Here is a 25327-nt window from a genome sequence, read left to right as displayed (position 1 = left end):
AAATCCACAGCACTATGTAGGCTATGGAAACCCTGATGACATAGTGGTTAAGAGCTACGGCTGCTAACTAAAAGGTCGGCAGTTCGAATCCACCAGCTGCTCCTTGGAAACCCTATGGGGCAGTTCTGCTCTGTCCTTTAGGGTTGCTGTGAGTTGAAATCAACTAGGCAGCAATGTGTTTGGGGTTTTTTTTTTGGTATGTAGACTAAGGAGCCTTGGTGGCAAAATGGTTAAGCACTTGCTCAGCTGCTAACTGAAGGGTCAGAGGTTCAAACCCACCAGCTGCTCCACAGGAGAAAGATGTGGCAGTCTGCTTCTGTAAAGACTGCTGCCTTGGAAACCCTGTGGGACAGTTCTATTCTGTCCTATACAATCATTATAAGTTGGAATCACCTCCATGACAATGGGTGGTAGTGGATGTAGGCTTAAAAAGGCATGCACAAGGTCAATTAGGTAAACCATCTGGGGGCTCAGCCCTCTTCCCATTGTGATTTCCAGACCCTTTTCCACTACGTTGCAATGTTGTCACTAAGAGAAGGAACTTCCTTTTGGATGCAACCAAATGACTGAACTTTTTGAGGGCATGAGGGTAGGACATACGCTCCCCAAAACCAGGACCTTCCGGGCTTGGTACTGGGTTTCATGTTGTTAACACAGGGGATTAATGGAAGGAGAAGCTTTTGAAGAAGCCACAAAATTCTCAAGTCTATTTTCCTTTTCCTAGAGGCTCCCTTGCTTTGGTTCTTGCTGTCACATGCATACCTTTCTCCTGGGATACATTTGTCCTCTTTTAAACCCTCCTTGGAATAGCTGAGATGGCTGGACTTTCCAAAGGAATTTTACTAAACAATAGAATAAATAGTTAAAAAAAAAAAAAAAGGAAATAAATCATAGAAAATATAGGCAACAAGGTTCAGTCCCTTACCCAAAGCTTGGTCTCCGGTTTCAGATTAATTGCATTCTAGACCCCCAGGCTGGGCTGACTCTTTGTGACTGGCTCCAACTTATTTATTTTTCATGCATAAAAGCAACATCCCTAAGTTGTGACAAGAGCCAACTCTTCATCCCATTTATACATTACTTGCAGCGTCTATTTCTCTTCAGCTAAATGGTGGAAACCTGGAGATTGGCACATGGAACATCTTTACTCTTCAGGCAGTCCCTTACACATGATTTCTTAATCCCAACAGCCATGCAAAGGAAATTTTACCTATGGGAGGGCTGGATTTGCTTTGAGATTTCTGGAACAATCTGAGACACCTTCTTGAGGTGAGGATGGGCCAAAGAGAGAGAAGGGAACTAATAAGCGTGAAGCTCTTTACATCTGCCAAACACTTTATATTTTAATTTTTACCGTAAGCCTCCGAGGCACAAGCTTGAGGTACAAAGGGGTTAAGTAACATGTTCAAGGTCTTCTAGCCAACCCAGGAGTGAAGTTTAGACTGGTTGATGACAAGCATGTGATCTAGACTATGAAGCCTAAGAAGGGAAAGGTGTCTTTGCTTTCTTTGAAGTGCAACCTTTTCCACCCTTCTTTGACAGTTTAGAGGGTTTCTTTCAGCTTACAAACATTTGCTGCACTCCAAACACTGCAAACTTCTATTACTTCTATTTGGTATTAGGGTACATAATAGTTCCATAGACAAAGTCCTTGCATTCAACACTGTACTTGGTTGTCTAACTCTCCTGAGCCTCACCACTCATTGGCGTATATTCTTTTCATTATTGAGCACCTAACTACAGAGAAGACATTTTGGCAGGTGCTGGAGGGGAAGAGATTAAGTACAGAGAATCTAGAGGAAGGAAAGGGTGCCGAGTCCTACCACCACTGTTACTCTTTATTCTTCTCCACTAAGTCTCTGAGGTCTTTCCTGGGGGGCATGGTGTGGGGGGGGGGCTTCTGCATGAGGCTGTTTCTGAGGGGAGACCTGATCACCGGTATGGCACAGGGCCAGACAGCATTTCCTTCCATGACTTGTGGTGTCCCCATGAGCCCTGGGCAAGTGGACAACAGCTAACAGCAACAAGGGGAGGAGGTGTGAGTTGATGTGGAGTTTTCTTGGCACCTTTCACACGTTTACTGTGGTTAATACAGTCATCACAAACACCTGGTAAGGAGCACCAAGCTGAGGAAATGAAACAGGCAGACAAGGAACTAACAAAAATACACACATATTTTGAAGGGGGAAAAATTCCTCATTTATTTAAAAAATAATGGTAAGACACCTTAAAGCTAAGTGGGGGTTGTGATCCAGCTCTCCCCTCTCACCCCCACTCCCCAGTTTATAGTTTCCAGCTGGCCTCTTCATTTGGCGAAAGATTTGGTGGTTCAGAGAATTCTGGGCCAGAGGAAAGGGCTGAGTTATAATCCCAACACTGCTACCAGTTTAGTATATGACTCCAGGCAAAGTATTCAACCTGTTTATGTGTCAGCTCAGAAATGGAGAGAGAGATGTAATATTCCCAATACGTTTTGGGTAGGATTTCCAGTAAAAGAATTATGATAAACAGTTAAGTGATGTACATAACTGAACACTTTTGCTTTCTTCTCTGGGTCAGAAGAACTGACAGTCTCAGTTTGACACATGGCATAAAACCCTTGGGAATCTGAGACTTTCTGGGGTTAATAAAGAAATGCAACCCACACCTGTTATTTGCATAGTGCTCCGTGGTTCGTAAAGCCTTTTCAGATACCATCAGAGCTGATCCTTACAGCACTCTGCCAAGTGGAACTAGAGTCCCCATTTTATAGATGACAAAACTTAGGTCACCCAATCATGACATTCAGGCAAAGGTGCATTTGTTTTTTTTTTTTTAACTGCCTCAGCTATCCAGAAAATAATTTTGTTCACCTCAGTAATTTGTAATGAGTGGCCATCACAAATGCCATCACCAACGCCAGACAAACAAAACACAACCTTCTTTTCTTAGGGACACCTCCTACCATTGCACAGACTTCAAACCCAGAGTCAGCAACACATAGCTATCTATTGCCAGAAGCTCCAAACAACCCACAACAACAGTAAGGGATCATCTACATGTTTGTTTTACAACAATGTCTGGGAATCCTTTGGAATGGATTGCCTTCTCCAAAGAAAGTTGTTTGTGTTGGTTTGGGGGACAGCCAGCTAAGATTCAACTCTATTTGTTTTTTTTTTGTTGTTGTTGTTCCTGTGAAGGTAGGAAGACTGAAAACATGGGTTGTTTAGAAAATCAGCATGGGAAAATAATAACCATTTTAAAGCTGTAAGCACATAACCGGTTACTGTCCATTAACAACAAGCTGACTGACACTATCTCCTGCTCTTGGGGGTGGGGGCAGAGGTAATGGTGAATTGTAGGGTTGTGTTTCCCTGTGGACAAAGCCAGCCCCTTCCGCCAAAGGTCTCTTCTCCCAGCAAGGCACACACAGTATCTGGGGCCTCTCTAAGAGGCAGGGCCCCAGGTGCAGGGTAGTGGGTTCGGTTCAGCCCAATTTTGGGGGCTTTGAAGGAATGCTGATAGACTTATCAATGCAATTTGGAAGGATTTGGAATGTAGCTAGTTTTTCCAGCCCCATCTAGTCACAGCTTGGTACCTGTGACTGGGCTAGCTGGAAGCATCTGGGGTCCTCCCGGCCCCAAGGCCTGTGCGGCTCCAGGCCTTGCCACTTATCACCACCACGTGGAAGGCACCCTGCTGGTGCACTTATTTGCATCCAAGTGTTTGCACCTAGACAGGCGTTCACGTGCCTGAGCCACACTCGCAACTGGGCACACATACTGGGACTCCCCAGGGCCAGGAACAGGGAAGGGGGTACCTTTCCGGGGTAGGTGGCAGAGTACCCTGGGTGGAGCTGGGGGCATCGCTGCCTCCAAGCCAATTCCCTAATAGCCCTGGTCCTGGATTTTGAACCCAGGCCTCTGCTCCGGCCAGGACCCTCGCTCTGGGACCCCCGACCTCCCCGCAGCGCTCAGACCTCCCCAGGCCTCCCCCAGCCCGGCCCACTCGGCGTCGCGAGCCCGGCGCTGGGGGCGGCACCTGCCCCCACCCCTCGACGTCCCCTCCCCTTCACTTCCCCCTTCCCTCCTTCTCTCTCTCCCCTCCCTCCTTCCCCTCCCCCCGCGGCGAGGCGGCGGCGGTGGCGGCGGCGGCCGAGGTTGAGGCGGCGGCGGCAGCAGCGGCGGCGGCGGGCGGGGCTCGGCTCGGCTCGGGCTCCGCGGGCGGGCGGGCGGACATGGCGGCCAACATGTACCGGGTCGGAGGTAGGAAGGCTCAGCCCGACCCGGCCCGTCTGGGAGCGGGTTCCGGGAGTGGGGGGTCGGGGCAAGTTCACCCTAATGCCGGGAGTCACCGGCGCCTGGGCTGAGGGCGCAGGGGGCGGGGGGCGCCGGGGTCCGCAGAGGGGGCCGGGGCTCCCCACCCCCACCCTCCCCCCCCCCGTGGCCTGCTGGGGGCCAGGGCCCACCAACATCCTCACCCCCTCCCCAGTCTTTTGGGGCCTGGAGGCCTCTACTTGGGAGTATGAATTATCAGGCCCCCTCCCGCCATGAAACCCCCATGGAGGTAGGGGCCATCGAGCCCCATAACAGGGTGGCCTCTTCCTCGCGTGGCTTCAAGGCAGTGGGGTTGGAGAGGATGAGGGAGGACATGCCCCGTGTACTCCTCTTCAGTGGGAATGTGGGGTGGGGGTGGGGGGCGATGGGGGCTCAGCCAGAGGCACAGCTGGACAGGCCTGTCCGCAGGGACAGGGCCATGCACCTCCCTTTCCTCACCCCCCCCTTCTCTTTCTCCTTCAGCCCCCCAAGACTGGGGCTTGGTGGGGCCAGGGAACCGCAGCCAGAGGTGGGGAGTTGATCTCTGGCTGGACGTTTGCTCTGCTGTCTGCCTCCTACCCAGTCTTCTACAGAAGAGAGAAATAAGGTCAAACAAACTTTCTCCCTACTCACGACGCCCTCCTCCCTCTTTCCTGGTAAAATAATAATTCAGATAAGTGGCGTGTTTGTGTATGAGACCTGCTCTTCCTTTTCTGCTCATTAGCGGAGTTCCTGATGGATGGTAGTGAGAATGGCCTGACTAAATGAGGCCACTTTGCAGAAGAGAGATGAGAGAGAGAGCGACTAAGATAGACAATAACAATGCAGTCCAGCCTCACAGATAAACACACAGTGGGAAATTTCCAGTGAGCCTATTAGAGGAAAAGCCACAATGAAAAAATTTCGATCTTTTCTGTTGAAAGCCTGCAGCGATTTCTTTGATACAAGACCTTAAATGGGTCTGGATTGAATATGCTAAAAGGGTAAAAAAGATTCTTATGTCACATCCTGAGTGCTCTGCCTCTCAGAAAGTGACACCTCCCCCCCCCTTTTTTCCATCTTCCCAGGTGCAGCGGTGGGAAAGTTTGTCAATGTGTTTCCTCTTAGACCTCCTCTGCCCATCTGATTGGTTTTTTTCAAAGTTGGTGATTGAAATGGAGGTTGGGCTGCTAAGCCTTTCACAACGTTCTGAATTTGTCTTAGGTCAAGAGTTTTATGTGAGAAGCATGCTCCAGGGCAGATTTGACTGGGGGGAAGAGATGTGGAAGCAGTTATAGGACCGGAGACACTTGTTTAGTGATAAGCCGTGTCTCTGTTTATTATTAAAGAAATGAAAAGTGGGACAAAAGTCTAGGAAAACTCAAGAAAACATCAATTGAAAGGAAAACGCCAGGAAAATAAGAGTCTGTAAATAGTAGACACATGAGTGAATATAACACAGTTGCCTTACTGTTTGCTTTTACCAGTGAAAGAATTAGATGCCTAATTTTGCACATGAATTGCCTGAGAAAGGAAGTTGTAGATTGACAGATGTGATCTTTCTATTGAAAAGATTAAGCTCTTTATTTCCTTTAATTACAGATTATGTCTACTTTGAGAATTCCTCCAGTAACCCATATCTGATCAGAAGGATAGAAGAACTCAACAAGGTATATATACTGAGTGTTCTTGATTCTAATATTAAAAAATAATTTGATTTCCATTGAAGGGTAATTGGGTAAGGAGCACAAGAGGTGATTTTACTTCTAGCCCCAGACTCTTTGAAAGTAGAAGTTTGAGATTGGAGAGTTATACAGTCTTCCCAGTATTATTTTGCTTTTCTTAACTACCATTTTTCTCTTTAATATTAAATAGAAATGATGTTACTGAGTATGTATTTAAAGTCTGCAGGCTGAGAGCTTCTCAGAAACGCCTGTAACTCCTGTAACTTATATTTAGAGCCATAATTTGTATTTCTCCATTTTTGTGAAATAATTTTTTCCCCCTTCCAGCTTTAGATGATGGATGCTAGGAAACAATATTCTATTGAAGCGAACTTGTAAAATTCTGGACTAGGCCAACTAATGGAAATAGAATTTTGGTATAATATACGATGACTTCACATTAGGCCCAAAACTTTTACATTGAGTTTTGTCCTTGATTGTGGGATCCCAGGACATCAGAAGTATTGTGACTATTTGCAAAAATGAGCTTTTACAATGGAGGCATTCAAAAGAAGTCATAAACTACCTGGACCATAGATTTTTAATGAAGCTCTGGTTCCTCCAGGCCACTTTGAGGGTCATTCTGTGGCTTGTGAGAATTCATAGTGTTAAAAAATGTTTGAGGCTGTCTAGCTAATATCTCCTCCCATAATGGACCAGTGTGGTCCGTTTCTGAGTCCCAGGAACCAAGGCCTAACCTAACTCTTGCCTGGTTTAAAGAGCCTAGAGGTCTTGGTTTGCTTCTGGGGATACCCTGGGGACTTTGCATTTTAAAAAATTCACTGGTATTTGAGGCCACCACTGAATGCATAGAATGGCCTCAATTTAGATAAGTCGGTGGATGGGAACTCTTGGGGTATAATTCTAATCTGCTTCTCATTTATGTTTTTGACACACGGCCTAAGATTTTATGCCTTATCATAACAATTTATTTAGAAAGTTAATTAGGATTCAAATAGAAACGTTGGCCTATGAGACTCTGTACTCCCTGGCTGTGCCCTGCCCTTCACTGACCTCCATTCTTGCTACTCTTTGTGTTGCTCATTCTGTTCCAGACACAGTACACACTTGACTGTTTCTCACATACACTCACCTTAAAGCAGTTGCTGCATGGTTGATCCCGACTCATGGCACCCCTACGTGTTACAGAGTGGACAGAGTAAAACTGCTCCGTAGGGGTTTCTTGGCTGGAATCTTCACAGAAGCCACTCTCTTATGGCATTGCTGGGTGGGTTTGAACTGCCAACCTTTAGATTAGTACCTGAGAACAAAACATTTGTGTCACCCACGGACCTTCTGTGCCCGCCTTAATTGTTACCAGTCCTCTATGCCTTGCTCTTTTTTCCGTGTCACTTTTGAATATATTTATTGTGCTTATTTTCATTGCCTGTTTTTGTGCACTAGAATGTAACTGTGTAGTGATCTTTTCTGTTTTGTTCGTTGTTGTATCCTAAGTGCTTTAGGATAGTGGATACCACATAGTTAAAAAACATACCAGTTGCCATTGAGTTGATCCCAACTCCTGGCAGTGACCCCACGTGTGTCAGAGTAAAACCGAGCTCCGTAGGGTTTTTAATGGCTGCTTTTTCAGAAGTAGATCCCCAGGTTTCTTCCAAGGTGCCTCTGTATAGACTCAAACCTCCAACCTTTTGGTTAGCTTTGCACCATCCAGGGACTCCTGGCCTATCGTTAAGAGTTCAGTGTATATTTGTTAAATGAATGAATTTCACAAACATCTGAAGTTAATACTTGTACATAGCTTTGTTGTTTACAGAGTACTTTGATTCGTTCATTTTACAAATATTTCTTGAAGACCCACTACTTGCCAGATACTTTCAGACACACTGAAGATGCAAGGGTGAGCAAAAACTGTTGTAGTAGAGAAGACAGATATCAGTCAAATAATGCCACACATAAATGTAAAATTGCAGTTTGAAGTTTAAAGGCATCACCGGTGTGGTGCTATGAGAGCATATAATTTGGGGATTCACATTTGTTATCTTTTGAGTCTCGTGGTAATCTTAAACCTTGAAGGTAGATAAATCATGAATCGTTGTCATGAGGCACACAGTGCTTAAATGACTAAGTTACCCTTCTTACTTGAACCCAGTTCATTTCACACTCCTTTTCCACGCAATGGTTAAGGGTTTGGCTGCTAACGAAAAGGTCGGCAGTTTGAATCCACCAGCGGCTCCCACGATGTAGTGATCTACTTCCGTAAAGATTACAGCCTTGTAAACCCTAGAGGGCAGTTCTGCTCTGTCCTATAGGGTCCCTCTGAGTTGGAATCAACTCGACTGCAGCCAAGTTTTTTTTTTCCCATTATATTACCATTCATTTACAAAGGTTTCCCCTACACCCTGTCCTCACTCCCTCCCTGCCTGCTTTCAGCAGTCATTACTCTAATAGCAGTCCTTTGAGGGCCTGGGATAAGTGAACTGTTAAGAGATGGGATTATCTGTAGTTTTATAGAATGTCAGTTTGAATGGATGGTGTATTAAGTACGTAAGAACTGAGATTGACTTGTTAAATACCAAACACTTACATAGGGTCTTTATTTCTGAAGGGGTGTGAAAAAGACATCTCATTTTCAAGGAATTAAATATTTATTGAGCACCTGTTGTATACCAGGTACTGTGCTAGGCTCAGAGATATGACAGGGAACAAGATGGCCATGGTGTCTGCTCACAAAGGGTCTATATTCCCATGAGGTAGACACATGAACAGACAATCTAACAGGCATAAAGAAAATGCTGATAAATGTGTTAATTTCTAAGAAGGAAATAAGCAATAGACTTGACATAGTGAATGTCAGACCTTACTTCACTTTAGATAAAGCAGAAGGGAGGCACTTTAAGGACATTGAAGTTGAGGCCTAAAGGGTGAGAAAGAGGTGGCCATGGGAGGACAGGCTGCAAGATCTGAGAAGATCAAGTGAGGCTGGCTAAGTGGGAAGGTTAGTTAACATGATTGGAGAATCCATATAGTTTAAGCCATTTAAGTAAAATATAACTGATGCAACACGTTCTAATTGATGAGCTAGGGGAAGAAGGGATGTTAACCTATTTTTTTTAACTAGCTTCTAAATAGAATGGTTTGTTTTCAACAAAATTCTTGGGCTAAGGTGCAGTCATCATTTTTAGAGAAAATTCACTTATCAGATGGTCTTCTGCTTTAAAAAAATTCTGTTTGAAATGCTACATGCTCACCTTTAGCAGGACTATATATTTTATTTATTTTACAGTAATAGATTTATGTCTCAATTTCTTCTCAAAGTTTTGGGAACTTGTAGATGCAAAACTAAGTATCTGTTGATGAACACAGCTTAGCATTGTTTATCTTATACTCCCTCTCTCCCTCTGTCCTAGTTTGTACTCAGATAAAGTGAAGATGATCTTTGAGAGGAAGAATACAAGGTTAAAATAGAAAATAACTTTCTGGTAAATTTTATCTAGTCATTCTAGGTTGGGTGTTACACTTGCTTCTAAAGATTGAGTCTATATAGGTTGAAAGAAAGCTTTGGGCACATAATAATGAGATTTCCTTAAAATATATAGTCTTAGGAAATATGGAATATATGCTTGTGGGTAAATTAGCATGTAATTTGTTACCGGTTGTGCCTACTAGATGGCGTGTGTGTAAAAGTGTTGTATAATTTACACATATCTTTTTTTTTTTCATGTATATTATCCAAGTCTGTGTGTTTTATTGCTAGCCATCTAACTTGCTGTGAGATTCACTTTTATATTTAGTATCTTATTTTGGCGGGGGGAGCAGGGGACCCTCTGACTTTGAGCATCTGATGAAACCATACATCCTCCCCACACTACAAGCCATCTTTGTACTTACAAGATTCTGCACCCGTTTTCAGGGGAGTGCCTCAAACCCTTTCATGGAACTCAAGTTAAGACTCTTGCTGCCATTTGGGATCTGTTGGGAATATGGACAGAAATTAGGAAAGCAAAAGTCCGTCTTCCACTAGTTTTTTAGTCTGGGCAAAGCATGGACTTTCTGAAATGGAAAGTGATTTTTTAAAAATAAAAAACCAAAAACCCATTGCCGTTGAGTTGATTCCGACTCAAAGTGACCCTACGGGATGGAGTAGAACTGCTCCATAGGGTTTCCAAGGAGCACCTGGTGGATTTGAACTGCCAGTGTTTTGGTTAGCAGCGGAGCTCTTAACCAATACGCCATCAGAACTCCTTTTTAAATAAAGTACTTCCTAAGTCTGGAATAGAAACTGAGTTGAGTATAAAGTTGACTGAAATGATCTTAGAGCTTTAAAAAGGCTCCTTGTTGAAAAAGTTTTTGGCTCCGACATATCTGATCAGCGTCTGATCTCTAAAATCTACATGATACTGCAAAAACTCAACTACAAAAAGACAAATAACCCAATTAAAAAATGGGCAAAGGATATGAACAGGCATATCACCAAAGAAGACATTCAGGTGGCTCACAGATATATGAGGAAATGCTCACGATCATTAGCCGTTAGAAAAATGCAGATCAAAACTACAGTGAGATACCATCTCACCCCAACAAGGCTGGCATTAATTCAATTCAAAAAACACAAGATAATAAATGTTGGAGAGTTTGTGGAGAGACTGGGACACTTATACACTGCTGATGGGAATCCACTTTGGAAATCGATTTGATGGTTCCTTAAAAAGCTAGAAATAGATGTATCATACGATCCGGCAATCCTACCCCTTGGAATATATCCTAGAGAAAGCTCACATGAACATATATATATATATATATACACACACACACCCATGTTTATTGCCATACTGTTTAGAATAGCAAAAAGATGGAAGCAACCAAGGTGCCCATCAAGGGATGAATGGATAAATAAATTATGGTATATTCACATAATGGAATACTACACAATGATTAAGAACAGTGATGAATCCGGAAACGTCTCATAACATGGAGGAATCTGGAAGGCATTATGCTGAGAGAAATTAGTTGCAAAAGGACAAATATTGTATGAGACCACCATTATAAGAACGCAATAAAAAGTTTAAAACATAGAAGAAAATATTCTCTGATGGTTCCGAGGGTGGGGAGGGAGGGGAAGGTGTATTCACTAATTAGATAGGAGACAAGAACTATTTTAGATGAAGGGAAAGTCAACACACAACACAGGGGAGGTCAGCACAACTGGACTAAACCAAAAGCAAAGAAATTTCCTGAATACAACCAAATGCCTCGAAGGCCAGAGTAGCAGGGATGGGGGTCTGGGGACCATGGTTTCAGGGGACACCTAGTTCAGTTGGCATAAGAGAATATATTAAGAAAACAATCTGCGTCCCAGTTTGGTGAGGGGCGTCTGGGGTCTTAAACACTAGCAAGTGGCTGGCTAAGATGCATCAATTGGTCTCAGCCCACCTGGAGCAAAGGAGAGTGAAGAAGACCAAAGACACAAGGTAAATATGAGCCTAAGAGACAGAAACGGCCACATAAACCAGAGACCATCAGCCTGAGACCAGCAGAACTAGATGGAGCCTGGATACCACCGATGACCGCTGTGACAGGGAACACAACAGAGAATCCTGATGGAGCAGGAGAACAGTGGGATGCAGACCTCAAATTCTTGTAAAAAGACCAGACTTAATGGTCTGGCTGAGTCTAGAGGGACCCCAGAGGTCATGGTCCCCAGGTCCTCTGTTGACCCAAGACTGGAACCATTCCGGAAGCCAACTCTTCAAACGGATTGGACTGGACTATAAGAAAATGATACTGGCGAGGAGTGAGCTTCTTGGCTCAAGTAGACACATGAGACTACGTGGGCAGCTCCCATCTGGAGGGGAGATGAGAAGGCAGATGGTGACAGGAGCCAGTTGAATGGTCACGGGGAATATAGGGTGGAGAGGAGGAGTATACTGTCTCATTAGGGAGAGAGCAGCTAGGAGTGCATAGCAAGGTGTGTATAAGTTTTTATATGACAGACTGACTTGATTTGTAAACTTTCACTTAAAGCACATTAAAAAAATCCCCTTGTTGCTAGAGGATATTTTAGTAAATGTGTTTGGCACAATAGAGATTTAAGAGGCTACAACCTAAATGGAGAATCCCAGGAAAGAAATTGATGTTCATTAAGGGTTCTTTACACATGTCCCTACTTTTCCTGTCTGTGGGTCTTTGCATATGACCCTCCTTTTTCTTAGAATGCTTTGTCCCCAAGGCTTTTCTTGAAATCCTTGCCTTTTTTCCCACCCTACTACTAGGGACCCTTCAGCTTATTTCCCTCTCCATGAAGCTTTTTTTTTTTTTTATCTTTCTCCCAGCAGGCTATACTTTCTCTCTGCTTCCTTGAGTGAGAAATAGAGTCTGGAGGGTAAGAGAAGGAGTAGAGGAAAGTAAGGCTGGAAATACTGTAGGAAGTCAGGACTGCTTGAGTTTTACCTTTAGTTGGGGGGAACTGTTGAAGATTTTTAATCAGGTGAGGGACACAATTACAGCTGGGTTCGGTAAGGCAGGCGAGGAGGTGACATGTGAACAGGTACCCCTGGTGGAGGGGAAGCTCCCCAAGGGCACATACTAGTCATCCTCGGTGCATAGCACAGTGCTTGACACATACTAAGGCTCCAAAGAAATGTGCTGAGTTGAAAGAATATCCGGATTTTTATATATACCAAATGTTTAACCTAGGTCTTTAGAACATCGCTTCTCAAACTACGTTGTAGTGAATTTTTAAAAAAATTGTCTATCTGTGAGACTGTTACTTTTGTAAAATACCCAAAAAAAAAAAAAAAAGCCTCAGAAAAATGAAATTGAAAAATGACTTATAAAACTATAAGCCCCATTTTTTTTAAAATTAGATTCAGTAGATATAAACTTAACTCTGTCAATTACTATAATGTGTTTACTCTCAGTCTCTACTTACTTCATTACATACCACTAACAGTTGTGGCTTGGTACTGGGCTTGGGGCCGCGATTTGAGTAGCTGAGCTTTAGGGGAATGCCTGGGGTGGGGGGGAGGCGGGCGGTGTGTGTGTGTGTATTCTAGACAGAAAGAGGCATACTGTAGTTGTAAACTACGTAATAGTCAATAGGTGGACATGTGCATGGCCCAGAAGAGAATATTTGTTTGAATTAAGCCCCCACCCCTACTATAAGCACATTTAAACAAGATTTTAATTAGCTTTGTAGAGCATCCCTATTGGAGGACATCATTGGTGAGGTAGAAAAAATATGCTCTGAAACTCTTACTATGGATTTTTGATATGCTTTTAACTCAAAAAGACAAAAATAATAAAGAGCTTGTAGCTGAAGCCATTGATAGGTTTTATTTATGTGGAAATATTGGCCTGCTCATTTAGCAGATTGCTGGATCATTACTTCTGGAGGACGTATTTGTTCATAATATTATGAAATATAGAAGCATTTTGGTTAGGATTTAATACGATTTCAGTTTTATGGGGTAGTATTTCTGCACAACTATTCGTCACCCTAAAATACTGCTGCTGAACTTCATAAAATTGACAAATTTACGGCACCATACGTATATATTCTTACTTCTTTATATTTGAAGATATCTGTGAGCTCAGAGAAATTCTGGAAATTTGTTCTTGAATTTGTTTGAAAATGGAAATAACAATAGCATTTTATTGTGATCTATGTGCTTTTACAAGGAATTTTGTAATGAATGATTGGCCTTCTTGAAAGCTCTCAGAATTCATAGAGATTTGGAAATGAGGAGCCCTGGCCCCAGCTGCAGTAAATTACAACCTAACCGAATATTGATTGCGTTCTAGACTGTAGTCAGAAGGAAGAGCTTCAGTATTCATAGCTCAAAGCCCTTAATACTTTCATCTGTGAAGATAAACTAAATGCTACCAAGAATATCGACTGTTATGGATTCGTAGACTTCCTTGGGCAGGAAGCAAGTCCTCTGATCTCTTCTGCACTATGGTTGCTCCACTCCTACTGGGAAAGTTTCACCATCGGGGATGTGCGGAAGGATGGGGAATCTTACCCTTAGCCTGTGCCTCTGGGAATGGGTGTGGAGGAGATGCGACTGAATAGCTTAAAGAAGTTTTAGTGTGCCTTTACAATTTTTGGGATTAAAGCTAATCAGAGTTAACTGTGGCTGACTTTAGCCATTAAAGCAGTCTAATTGCTTTCATTTAATTGATGCCAGTGAGTTACGTTTGACATTCCAGCTTTATTTGACTTGACCATCCTTATTTGTATTATTTACTTAGCTCTATAAATCAAGGAGCAGTCTTTTAATTGGGCTGTATCTACTTTTGTTTTATAAACTATTTGAATCTAATATTCAGTACAGATGACATGTATTTTTTTTATTTCTTAGACTGCAAGTGGCAACGTGGAAGCAAAAGTAGTGTGCTTTTATAGACGACGAGATATTTCCAACACGCTTATAATGCTTGCAGACAAGCATGCTAGTAAGTTAATTGTCTTTTTCTCAGAATTTAAAAAAATGTGTAAGTCTTTAAAAATGTTTTCCATGAATTGAGGAAAAATAATTGCTGTTACCTCTAGCTTTTTGCATTCTCATTTGTCTTCCTCATAGTTTAAATGGGAGTAATTTTTTTGGTGCATGATTTTAGCATATATTTTTTTAGGTTGTATCATATTTATTAATTAGTCAAAATGTTGAAATAGAAATATTTGCAAGTAAGCTTTAACAGACAAGCAGGGCAGTGTCTTGCCATTCTCCATTTTTGATGGTGGTTTGTAAAGGGTACAGATTTTGAGGAAATTTGTACTATTTCTTTTAAAAAAACTGGTTAGTATTTAGATTCTTTTCTTCCAACTCTTTATTATGATATGCTTTTTCTATTAGTGTTATATTAGGTATGTGTGAAAGTAAAAGTTTGCCAGAAAAGGAAATGAAAAGTGGTATCTAGATATGGAAAATTTCTGAAGTGCTTTTCTTTCCTTTAATTGCTATTGTGGCTTTTTTTTTTTCCCCCCAGTCAACAGCTTTGACATATTTTTTAACACCTTTGATTTTTGAAATCGACAACAAAGTCATACCGGGAAAAAAAAAAAAAGATTTAAACTTTGAGAAAGAAGGCATACGTGGAATATAAATATTTTATTTTGAAATCCATTTTCTTCCTGCAAACCACGTAATGAACAGATACAGGAGCACAAATCTGTGTATTTTTCCGTGATCTGTAGTACTATGATCTCGAGAATCTTGATACTTACAGAATGTTTTGGTAGTGGAGCAAGGGCATCTACTGTGTGCAGAGGTGTGGTGGTCCGAGCTTGCTTGAGTGTCATTTTTTATCATGTGACCAGTTTAGCCAGGCAAATCAGTTGTCTGTTCTATAAATTGATTTCCTACTGTATTTTTTTCTGTAGTTTGTGGTGTTTTCACTTTTCTGTTTTTGTCTAGAAAGCGATCATTATGATATGGGTTGTATAATATTTATAAATTATGTGTTGACAAATTCAGGGCATTAATATTTGCCCTTCATGTATGAGGCCAAAATACTGCTTTTTAAAATGACATACTAACCAGTCATTTTAGCCATAGCCAAATCTATAAATTTAATGTGGTGTTAAAATGTTTATGCAAAATTGTTTGGGTTTTATTCACTATTTACAACACAAGCTTAAGAAAGGGAAAATTGCCTCATTTGTATTCATACTCTTTTGATTTAATGTAGCTTCTAACCTGGCTTTTAAAGTTGTTGCTGCAAAGGTAATGAGGTGTAAGGATTACTAGGGGGCCTGCTGATTGTGGAGGCCTTCAGTGTGACAGTATCTTAGTGCTGCTTTAGGCTCATATATATAGAAAATTAGTTTTTTTTAGAATTAATTAGGCTCTTGGTATAGAAAACAAACTTTTTAAGAGACTTAAGCATAAGTCAGATGATTTAGTGGTAATATGTGCTTTTAGAGAAAGATCTGGGTTCAAATTCTGGTCTGCCATTCACTGCTTGACTTGCGAAAATGTCTTAACTTCTCCTAGGTCTTCATTTTCCTCTTGGGAAAAATGGAGATTCTAAAAATTACCTCAGTGTTGAGGTGAGGATTAAATGATATGAGGAACAGCTCATAATGAGTGTGTAATAATACAGGCATTTATAGACCATCTCTTTGAGAGGATTACCCCTATCTACATTTGTCTGTTTTCATTCACTGTCTTGTTACAGGTAACTGTATGTCCACGTATGGTGGGGTAGAGGTGCCTTATTTTATTTCTGTTGGTATTCACTAACACTTTAGGCAGGGGGAACTCAGAATAAAATGCCGGAATGGTACACGCTTTATGAAGAGATTCTAAGGGACGATTAATGGAGAGAAAGTGGTATGTTGGAAAAGTTAAAAACTGCAGCTCTGGGTGTAGGCTGCTTAATCTTCCGGAGCCATTAAAAAAAAGACTCTTTTCATTATGGAGTCTTTTAAAACTTTTTATTACACAAATTTTCAGACATAGCAAAAGTGGAGAGAATAATACAGCAAATTGTATGTCCCAACACTCAGCTTCTATAGTTGTCAATACACAACCAACGTGATTCATCTATCCTCCTACTCACTTGCCCCGTTATCTTGAAGCACGTCAGAGAAATCTTAAACATTTCATCTGTAAATACTTCAGTATGTATTTCTAAAAGAAATGTTTCATTCAAACTTATAGAAAAGTGGCAAGAATACACAGAGAACTCCCATGTACCATTACCTAGATTAAGCGATAATTAAGATTTTGCCCTGTTGGCTTTATCATTATACATACCCACCCAGTAACATGCATACATACATATATATACACACACATACGTATATAAAATGATATATATACGTATCATTATATTGTTGCTGTTAGGTGCTGTTGAGTTGGCTCCGACTCATAGTGACTCTAGACTCTATGTACAACAGAACAAAACTCTGCCCAGTCCTGAGTCATCCTCACAGTCATTATGCTTGAGCCCATTGTTGCAGCTACTGTGTCAGCCTGTCCTTGTTGGGGGTCTTCCTCTTTTGCACTGACCCTCTACTGTACCAAGGATGATGTCCGTCTCCAGGGATTGGTCCCCCCTAATAACACGTCCAAAGTGTATGAGACAAAGCCTCGCCATCCTCGCTTCTAGTGAGCGTTCTGGCTGTACTTCTTCCAAGATATATTTTTTTGTTCTTCTGGCATCCCATAATACCTTCAATAGTCTTCACCAGCACCATAATTCAAAGGCCTCAGTTCTTCTTTGGTTTTCTTTATTCCTTGTCCAGCTTTCACATGCGTATGAGGCAGTAGAAAACACCATGGCTTGGGTCAGGTGCATCTTAGTCCTCAAAGTGACATCATTGCTCTTTAACACTTTAAAGAGATGTTTTGCAGCAGGTTTGCCCAGTGCAATGCATCCTTTGATTTCTTGCCTGCTGCTTCAGTGGATGTTGATTGTGGATCCATGTAAAATGAAATCCTTGGCAACTTCAGTCTTTTCTCCATTTATCATGATGTTGCTTATTGGTCCATTTTCTTTATATATATATATGCTTATTTTTTTTTATATATATATTTGGAAACCCTGGTGGCATAGTGGTTAAGTGCTACGGCTGCTAACCAAAGGGTCAGCAGTTCAAATCCACCAGGCGCTCCTTGGAAACTCTATGGGGCAGTTCTACTCTGTTTGGGTTTTATATATATATTTAATATATATATTTATATATATGTCATATATTTGTATATATTAATACATTATATATAAAAAGAACCCATTGCCCTTCAGTCAATTCCAATTCATAGTGATCCTATAGGACAGAGTAGAACTGCCCCATAGAGTTTCCGAGGAGCGGCTGGTGGATTTGAGCTGCCAGCCGTAGCCCACCGTAGCTCTTAACCACTGCGCTACTAGGGCTTCATATTATGTGTAGCTGTATATTATATTTACCGTTATATGTGCTATACATACGTACATCTATATTCATGTTTTTATAAACTTATGCGTTTCTTTTCTCAACTGTTGGAGAATAAATTATAGACTTCAATGTGTTTTTTGTAAGTACAAGGAGATTCTTTTCTATAACTACAATACAGTTAACAAATCAGGAAATCTGGTATTGACACAAAACTATTATCTCGTTCACAGTGCGTATTCAGATTTCTTCAATTGCCCCATCAATGTTCTTTATAGCTATTATGTTTTTTCCTTGGTCTAGCTAGGCTCAAATCCAGGTTCAAGCATTGCATCTAATCGTCGTGTCTCTCTTAATGTTGAACACTTCCTCAGTATTTTTGTGTGTGTGTGTGTGTGATTTTGGCCTTGACATTTTTGAAGATTACAGGCCAGTTCTTTAGTAGAACGTCTCTCAGTTTGGGTTTGCTGTTCTCTCATGATAAGGTTCAGGTCATGGACTTGTGTTAGGAATGTCACAGAAGTGATGTGTTCTCTGTGCCTCAGAGCAGAGGGCACGTGGTGTGGGTTGGTCCTAATGTTTGGTTTGATGGCTTGGTTAAGGTGGCGTCCCTTTGCTTTCAGTGAGTTATTTTGGAGGAGATACTTGGCAGCTATGTAAATACCTTGTCTTTGGTCAAACCACTAGTTTTAACGTTCAGTGATCGTTTAAAAACAGTTGCTGTTGAACCGATTCTGGCTCATGGCAGCCCGGCATGCGTCAGCATAGAAGGGTGCTCCACGGAATTTTCCAGGGTTGGTTTTTGGGGAGTAGATCTCCACGCCTTTCTTCAGAGGCACCTCTATGTGGACTTGAACCTCCAGTGTTTTGGTTAGCAGCTGAGTGCATTACCTGTTTGCGGCATCTAAGGGAACTCTCGCTGATCCTTTAGGACTCTTTAAACATAGCTACCATATCATTATTATCTCATAAAAAATTAATTTCTTAGTGTCATCAAATATCCAGTTAATTTTCACATTTGTCCTATTATTGTACAATATTTTTTCCTTTTTATAATTTCTTTATTTAAATTGGATCCAATCATAGATTGTGATTAGTTGATAAGAGCCTTTTTTGGTCTGTGTTTCTGTTTTAATGAAGATATAATTCGCATAGCATGAAATTCGACCTTTTAAGGTGTCCAATTTAATGGTTTTTAGTATGTTTACAGAATTGTGTAGCCACCGCCACTAGTTAAGGACTGTTTCATCACCCAAAAAGAAACCCTGTGCGCCTTAGCAGTGACTACCTACTGCCCCTCCCTGCCACTGGCAAGGACTAATGCACTTTCTATCTCTGTGGATTTGCCTGTTCTGGACATTTTATATACATGGAATCATACAATATGTGGCTTTTTGTGCCTGGTTTTCCCTTAGCATGTTTTCAAGGTTCATCAGTGTTGTAGCTCGGGTTAGTACTTCATTACTTTTTTTTTATTGTGATAATACACAGGTAACAAATTGTTTGCCATTTCAGCATCCGTGTACAATTCAGTGACGTTAGTTCTTAGTTATGTTTATCATGTTGCTCAACCATTACCATTATCCATTTACAAATTTCCCCGTTACCCTTACCAGAAGCTCAGTGTCTTCTAAGCATTGAGTTCCTCTTTCCCTTCCCTCCTGCTCCTCCCCCACCATGACCACTAATATGCTTTGGTCTCTATATATTTGCCTGTCCTAGATACTTCATGTCAGTGGGATCATATAGTATTTATCCTTTTGGAACTGCCTTATTTCGCTTACCATAATGTCTTCAAGGTTTATCAATATTTTTTATTGTGTTTTTTTTTTTTTTTTTTTAATATTGTGTTTTTGGTGAAAGTTTACACAAATTAAGTTCTTATGTAACAGCTTCCATACTTATTGTTCAGTGACATTGGTTACACTTTTCACAATGCGTCAGCATTCTCATTATTTTCATTCTGGCTGTTTGGTTTCCATTAATTCAGCTTCCTTGTCTCCCCTAGGAAACCCTGGTGGCGTAGTGGTTAAGTACTCCGGCTGCTAGCAGAGAGGTTGGCAGTTCGAATCTGCCAGGTGCTCCTTGGAAATGCTTTGGGGCAGTTCTGCTCTGTCCTGTAGGGTTGCTATGAGTCAGAATTGATTCGACGGCAGTGGGTGTTTTTTTTTTGGGTCTCGCCTTACCTTCTCATCTTTGGTCTAGGGTAAATATTAACCATTAGGTCTCGTTTATGTGATTGTTCAGAGGAGCACAGTACTCACGGGTGATATTATTTATTTTATGAACCACTCTTTCATTTGGCTGAAAGTTGACTTCTGGGAATGGTTTGGGTTCCAAGTTTAAGGAATATTCCAGAGTGATAGTCTCGGGGATTCCTGTAGTCTTTACTGGTCCAGTATGTCAGGCCTTATTTTAGGAATTTAAGTTTTGTTCTAAAATTTTCTCCTGTTTTGTCTGCAATCATTGTTGTGTCCCTGGTCAGAACCATCAGTAGTGATAGCTGGGCACCATCTATTTCTTCTGGTCTCAAGGTACGTGGGGCCATGTTTCATATAGACTATTAGTCTTACAGACTAGTTTCTTTTTTGAGTCTTTGGTATCCTTTCTCTTTTGCTCCAGATGATTAGATTAGAGACCAATAGCTGTATCTTAGATGACTGCTTGCAAGCTTTTACAACTGCAGATGCTACTCACCAAACTAGGATGTAGAACATTGCCTTTATGAATTATATTGTGCCAGTTGAGTGAGTTGCCCCACGAGACTATGGTCGTAAGCTCTCAAACCCAATAAACCAGTCCCATGAAGTGTTTGGTTATGTCTGAACCATGGCCCCTGTGTGCTTTATTTTCTGTATGGATATGTATGCGTGTGTATATGTATACCTACAGATAACAGCTGCACATGCACTCCCATATGTTCATATGCGCCTTCTTGCATACATATTTATCTGTGTAACCACACATCTGTTTTTTAGTAGTTATTACTGTAAGGTTTATCATTGTTGTAGTATAAATCAGCACTTCATTACTTTTTTTATTGTGAAAATATATACAAAACATGTCAATTCAACAATTTCTGTATGTACAATTCAGTGACATTGATTATTATCTTATGCAATCGTTCTCACTATCCTTTTTCAAATTATTTCAAATTATTCCACCGCCATTAACACAAACTCAGTGCCCCCTAAGCAAAAACTCCTCCCTTGTCCCTCCCTCCCACCCCTGGCAATCACTAATAATCTTTGGTTTCTATAAATTTGCATATTTCATATAAATGAGATCATATAATATTTGTCCATTTGTGACTGACTGATTGCACTCAGTATAATGTTTTCCGGGTTGATCCACGTAGTGGCATGCATCAGGACTTCATTTCTCTTTATGGCTGAGCAATAGTCCGCCATATGTATATACCATGTTTTGTTTATCCCTTCACCTGTTGATAGGAGTTTTGGTTGTTTCCACCTTTGGCTGTTGTGAAAAGTGCTGCAGTGAACATTGGTGTGCAGGTTTCTGTTTGCATTCTTGTACTTCATTACCTTTTATGACTGAATAATTTTCCATCGTATGGATATAACACATTTTATCCATTCATCTGTTGTTAGACATACGTGTTGTTGCTACTTTTTGGCTGTTATGAATCATGGTGCTGTGGAGGTTTAAGTACAAGTTTTGTGTAGACATTCTTAAGTTTGTGAGTCTGTGTATCTACACATACATGTTGTCTCACAATATTTTGTTGAAGACACCAAGTCATTTGTCCTATAGGGTTTCCTTCAGTAAGAATTTTATTGATTGCATCTCTGTGGTCTTCTTTACTGTGGTTTTTTATAGCTTGGTAGTTAAATCCAGATTCTAGAGGCTTTATTAGATTCAGGGTTGTGTGTGGGTGGGTAGGTGGGTGGGTGGGTGGAGGGAGGGAACGGACATAATGTTTTGTTGTTCTTTTTTCAACATTTTGTTTTGAAATAACTTTAGATTTACAGAAGTTACTGAAAATATTCCAAAGAGTTCCCATATACTCTTTACTAAGATTCCCTAGTGTTTATTGTATTTACTCTATTATTCTCTCTACATATTTTCATATTATTACAATTATTTCTTAAACCAATCGAGAGTAAGTTGTAGATGTATTTCCACTAACACCTGCATACTTTAATTTGTATCTCTTGAAAACAAGGACATTCTTATACCTAACCTCATTATGATTATTAAAATCAGAAAATTAATATTGTTACAGTTTTAATACCTAATCTGTACACTTTTCAGATTAAAAAATTGTTTTTGCTGTCTTTTTGTAATGTTATCAGCATTACTTGATTGATCATTGCCTTAATTGGTTCATTCATTAAAGTTGTAAAAATTGTATTTTTAATTCTATTATTCTTCGTTTATTAGCTGGAATATTTCTGTAAAGAGAATATTCTGTCACATACTTGGTTACCTTCAGGTTCAGATCTCATTAGAAAGACAGGTTAAATGCATCATGTTTTTCTATGGCACTGCTCCCCCCCTTAGTTACTAGTTTTCAAAAATAATGAGTTGGTTTTGTTTGGGGGACACTGAGTTCATGTTTACGGTGGTGGAATGTTTTGGATGAGGGTAGCGGTAAAGGTGACACGACGTGAAAACCGTAGTCCATGTTACTGAGTTGTAAATGTGGAAGTTGTTGTGTTGGCCAATATTTTGGTGTTTATGTTTTCACCACAGTAAAAGAAAGAGAAAAAATAATGAGTTGGTTGCCTGGCATCCTTCAGAGGTCACTGATTCATCTCTTTTTTAGTTTCATTATGAAGTCATAGGTTTAGACATTTTATATGTATTATCGATTATTATTCTATCAATATTCAAATCATCCTGTCTTCAGTCAGTGTGGCTTAAATTCACGTTGGTTCCCGAGTCATTTTGAAACGACACCAGTTGTTTTTGATGTCCTTCTTGCTTTCTGACACAGCAATATGTTCTAGGCTCCTCTTTTTTGTTTCTTTTACTGGGAAATGGCCTATGGAGACCGTAGCCTGGGAGCTAGGGGATGTACTCTCTTTTGAGAGAGGAGTGATGCTATACCTAGATCATGGAGCACAGTTAACAGATGGGACTATTTTGTGGTGTATTTTTAAGAATTAAAAAAAGAAATCTGAGTTGAGTACTTGTTACCTATTCTTTTATTCTAAAGTAATTTCTTTGATGTCTTAGGCTGAGTTCTGTAGAGGAGAAAAACCAGTGACGCGTATATGTATTCATAGAGAGAGTTATTTCAAGAAAATAGCTCATGCAGTTGTGGAGGCTGGCAAGTCCCAAATCCGTCAGTCAGGCCTCAGACTGGAGGCTTCTCCTGACTCACATGGTTGCAGGGGCTGATGAACCCAAAATCGGCAGGTCAGACGGCAGGCTGCTGGCTCTTGTCCCAAGAACCGGCAGTCAGAAGACGATGAGTTGGATGCAGGATCAAGACAGTGTGAGCTTTGCCAGAGCATTCATTTATATTCGATGCAGGCCACACTCCCAAGGAAACTCCCCTTTAAACTAATTGCTCACATCACATCACAAAATGGAGGATGATTACTGTATTTTGACAAATAACATGCCCATGCAAATAATGTGCACGCACATGTAACACACATAGCGTGCATAGGAAAATAATGTGTGAGGAGTTGCGCAGTTGGCAAAAAGAGAAAGTATGACGTACATGTAATTTGTGTAAAAATATAGTACATAATACCTGCCAAACTACAGTGAATCATGGCCTAGCCAAGTGACACATAACTTTAACCATCGCAGTCCACCCCTTGTCAACTTGGCAACTCTGCACATCTCCTTAAACCATACATAATCTCTAATTAAAGAGAATTATAAAGTTACACTTGGGCCTAACATGTATAACCTAGAACGCACTTGGACTGTTTATATCTTATATTTAATAAAAAGTAACTGAATAAAGGAGGAAGTAAAGATGTTTGCTGTATATATGTATGTATAGATATGTGTGTGTTTGTGTGTGTATATATATATATACACACATATATATATACTAGTCATGTGGTCATAACCTGGTATTTAGAACTACCTTCTTCTACCACCCATTCCATATTCTCTTTGTTCTCAGCAAGCATCCTCAGCTAGTCATGGTTCTTTGTCTGGTGGGGTGACTCAGACCTTCAGTCCTGAAGGGTCTGGGCCATTAGTAGGCATGTCGGACTTGAGTTACTGTAGTTTTCCATTGACTTTAATCACAGGGCATGGTTGTACCAAGATACGTCCTAATGGATTTCGTATATTCCAGACATACTCTTCTTTACCTCCATTATGTAATACCCTGTTTATCTTTAGTAATCAGGATCAATCACACCAGCCAATATGGTAGCTCCCTTCTTTGTTCCTCCAGAGGCTTGAAGAACCCAAAGTAGCCTGGTTGCATTCTTAGCTTCCAGTCCAGTGGACTCAGTGATGTGTCTCTTGGTGGAAGCATTCCTCCCTTTGGAATTAAGACCTCTAGACCTGCAGAGCATAGGGTCATGGGGACAGGAAGCAAAAATGTTGCAAGTGGGCCGCTAGGGGTAATAGGGAGTGGTGTCACTCCCTTTTCTACCCCTTAATTCCTGGACCCATGAATCTTGGCTTTGGGAGAAGTAGCACCATATATTGGACGCTAACATAAAGCATATACAGCTTTCTAGAGAATGTTGCCCCAACCCTGCAAGGTATTGCCACGTAGCTGGTGCTGTAATTGTGTCTTTAGAAGGCCATTCCATTGTTCTGCCGAGCTAGCTGCTTCAGGATGATGGGGAGCGTTGTCGTTATTGTGAGATGCCGTTGAGTCAGTTCTAACTTATAGGAACCTATGTACATAGTAAGACCACTGAATTCCATGAGCATGGGCCCATTGCCGCACTTCAATTCCTGTGAAATTGATCTGAGGCAATGCTGTGTGGGATACCATAAGGCATCCTGTAAATCCTTGGATGGTAGTTTTGGCAGAAGCATTGCATGCAAGGAGGGCAAATACATATCCAGATTAAGTCCGTTGCAGTAAGAGCAAAACGCTGCTCCTTCCACAATGACAGTGGTTCAGTATAATCAACCTGCCACCAGATTGCTGGCTGATCTCCCCTAGGAGTAGTACCATATTGGGGGCTCAGTGTTGGTCTCTTCTGCTGGCAGATTGAGCACTCGGTAGTAGCTGTAGCCTTGTCGGTCTTGGTGAGCGGGAGTCCATGTTGTTGAGCCCATGTATAACCCTCACCCCTCATCCCTGCCACCATGTTCACTGTGTTCATGAGCCCGTCGGGCAATACAGGAGTGGCTGGGGAATGAGGCTGATTGGTATCCACAGAATGTGTCATCCTATCCACTTGGTTTTTAAAAGCCTCCTCTGAGGTCACGTTTTGGTGACCATTCACATGTGATGCAAATCTCTTCACTTCTTTGGCCCATGCAGAGAGGTCTGTCCACATTCCTCATCCCCATACCTCCTTTTCACCAAT

General features: G+C 41.1%; 1 protein-coding gene across 7 annotated transcripts in view; it reads left to right on the top strand.

Annotated features, from left to right (window-relative positions):
• Nucleotides 1-4177: 4177 nt before the first annotated feature.
• The window catches only part of MTA3 (metastasis associated 1 family member 3), a 201617-nt gene continuing 180467 nt past the window's right edge, over nucleotides 4178-25327 (top strand). For 6 of the 7 annotated variants that reach the window (XM_049870635.1, XM_049870631.1, XM_049870629.1 and 3 more), the window contains exons 1-3: nucleotides 4178-4244; nucleotides 5877-5944; nucleotides 14320-14413. In XM_049870635.1, the coding sequence (XP_049726592.1) occupies nucleotides 4217-4244; nucleotides 5877-5944; nucleotides 14320-14413 (190 nt within the window). In that variant the 5' untranslated portion in view covers nucleotides 4178-4216. Of the gene's footprint in view, nucleotides 4245-4761; nucleotides 4903-5876; nucleotides 5945-14319; nucleotides 14414-25327 lie in introns of those variants that run through there. The other variant, XM_049870634.1, reaches the window with a different exon arrangement.

Source organism: Elephas maximus, chromosome 26, assembly GCF_024166365.1.
Source record: "Elephas maximus indicus isolate mEleMax1 chromosome 26, mEleMax1 primary haplotype, whole genome shotgun sequence".
NCBI classification, from domain to species: Eukaryota; Metazoa; Chordata; class Mammalia; order Proboscidea; family Elephantidae; genus Elephas; species Elephas maximus.
This window is presented reverse-complemented; position numbering and strand designations above follow the sequence as displayed.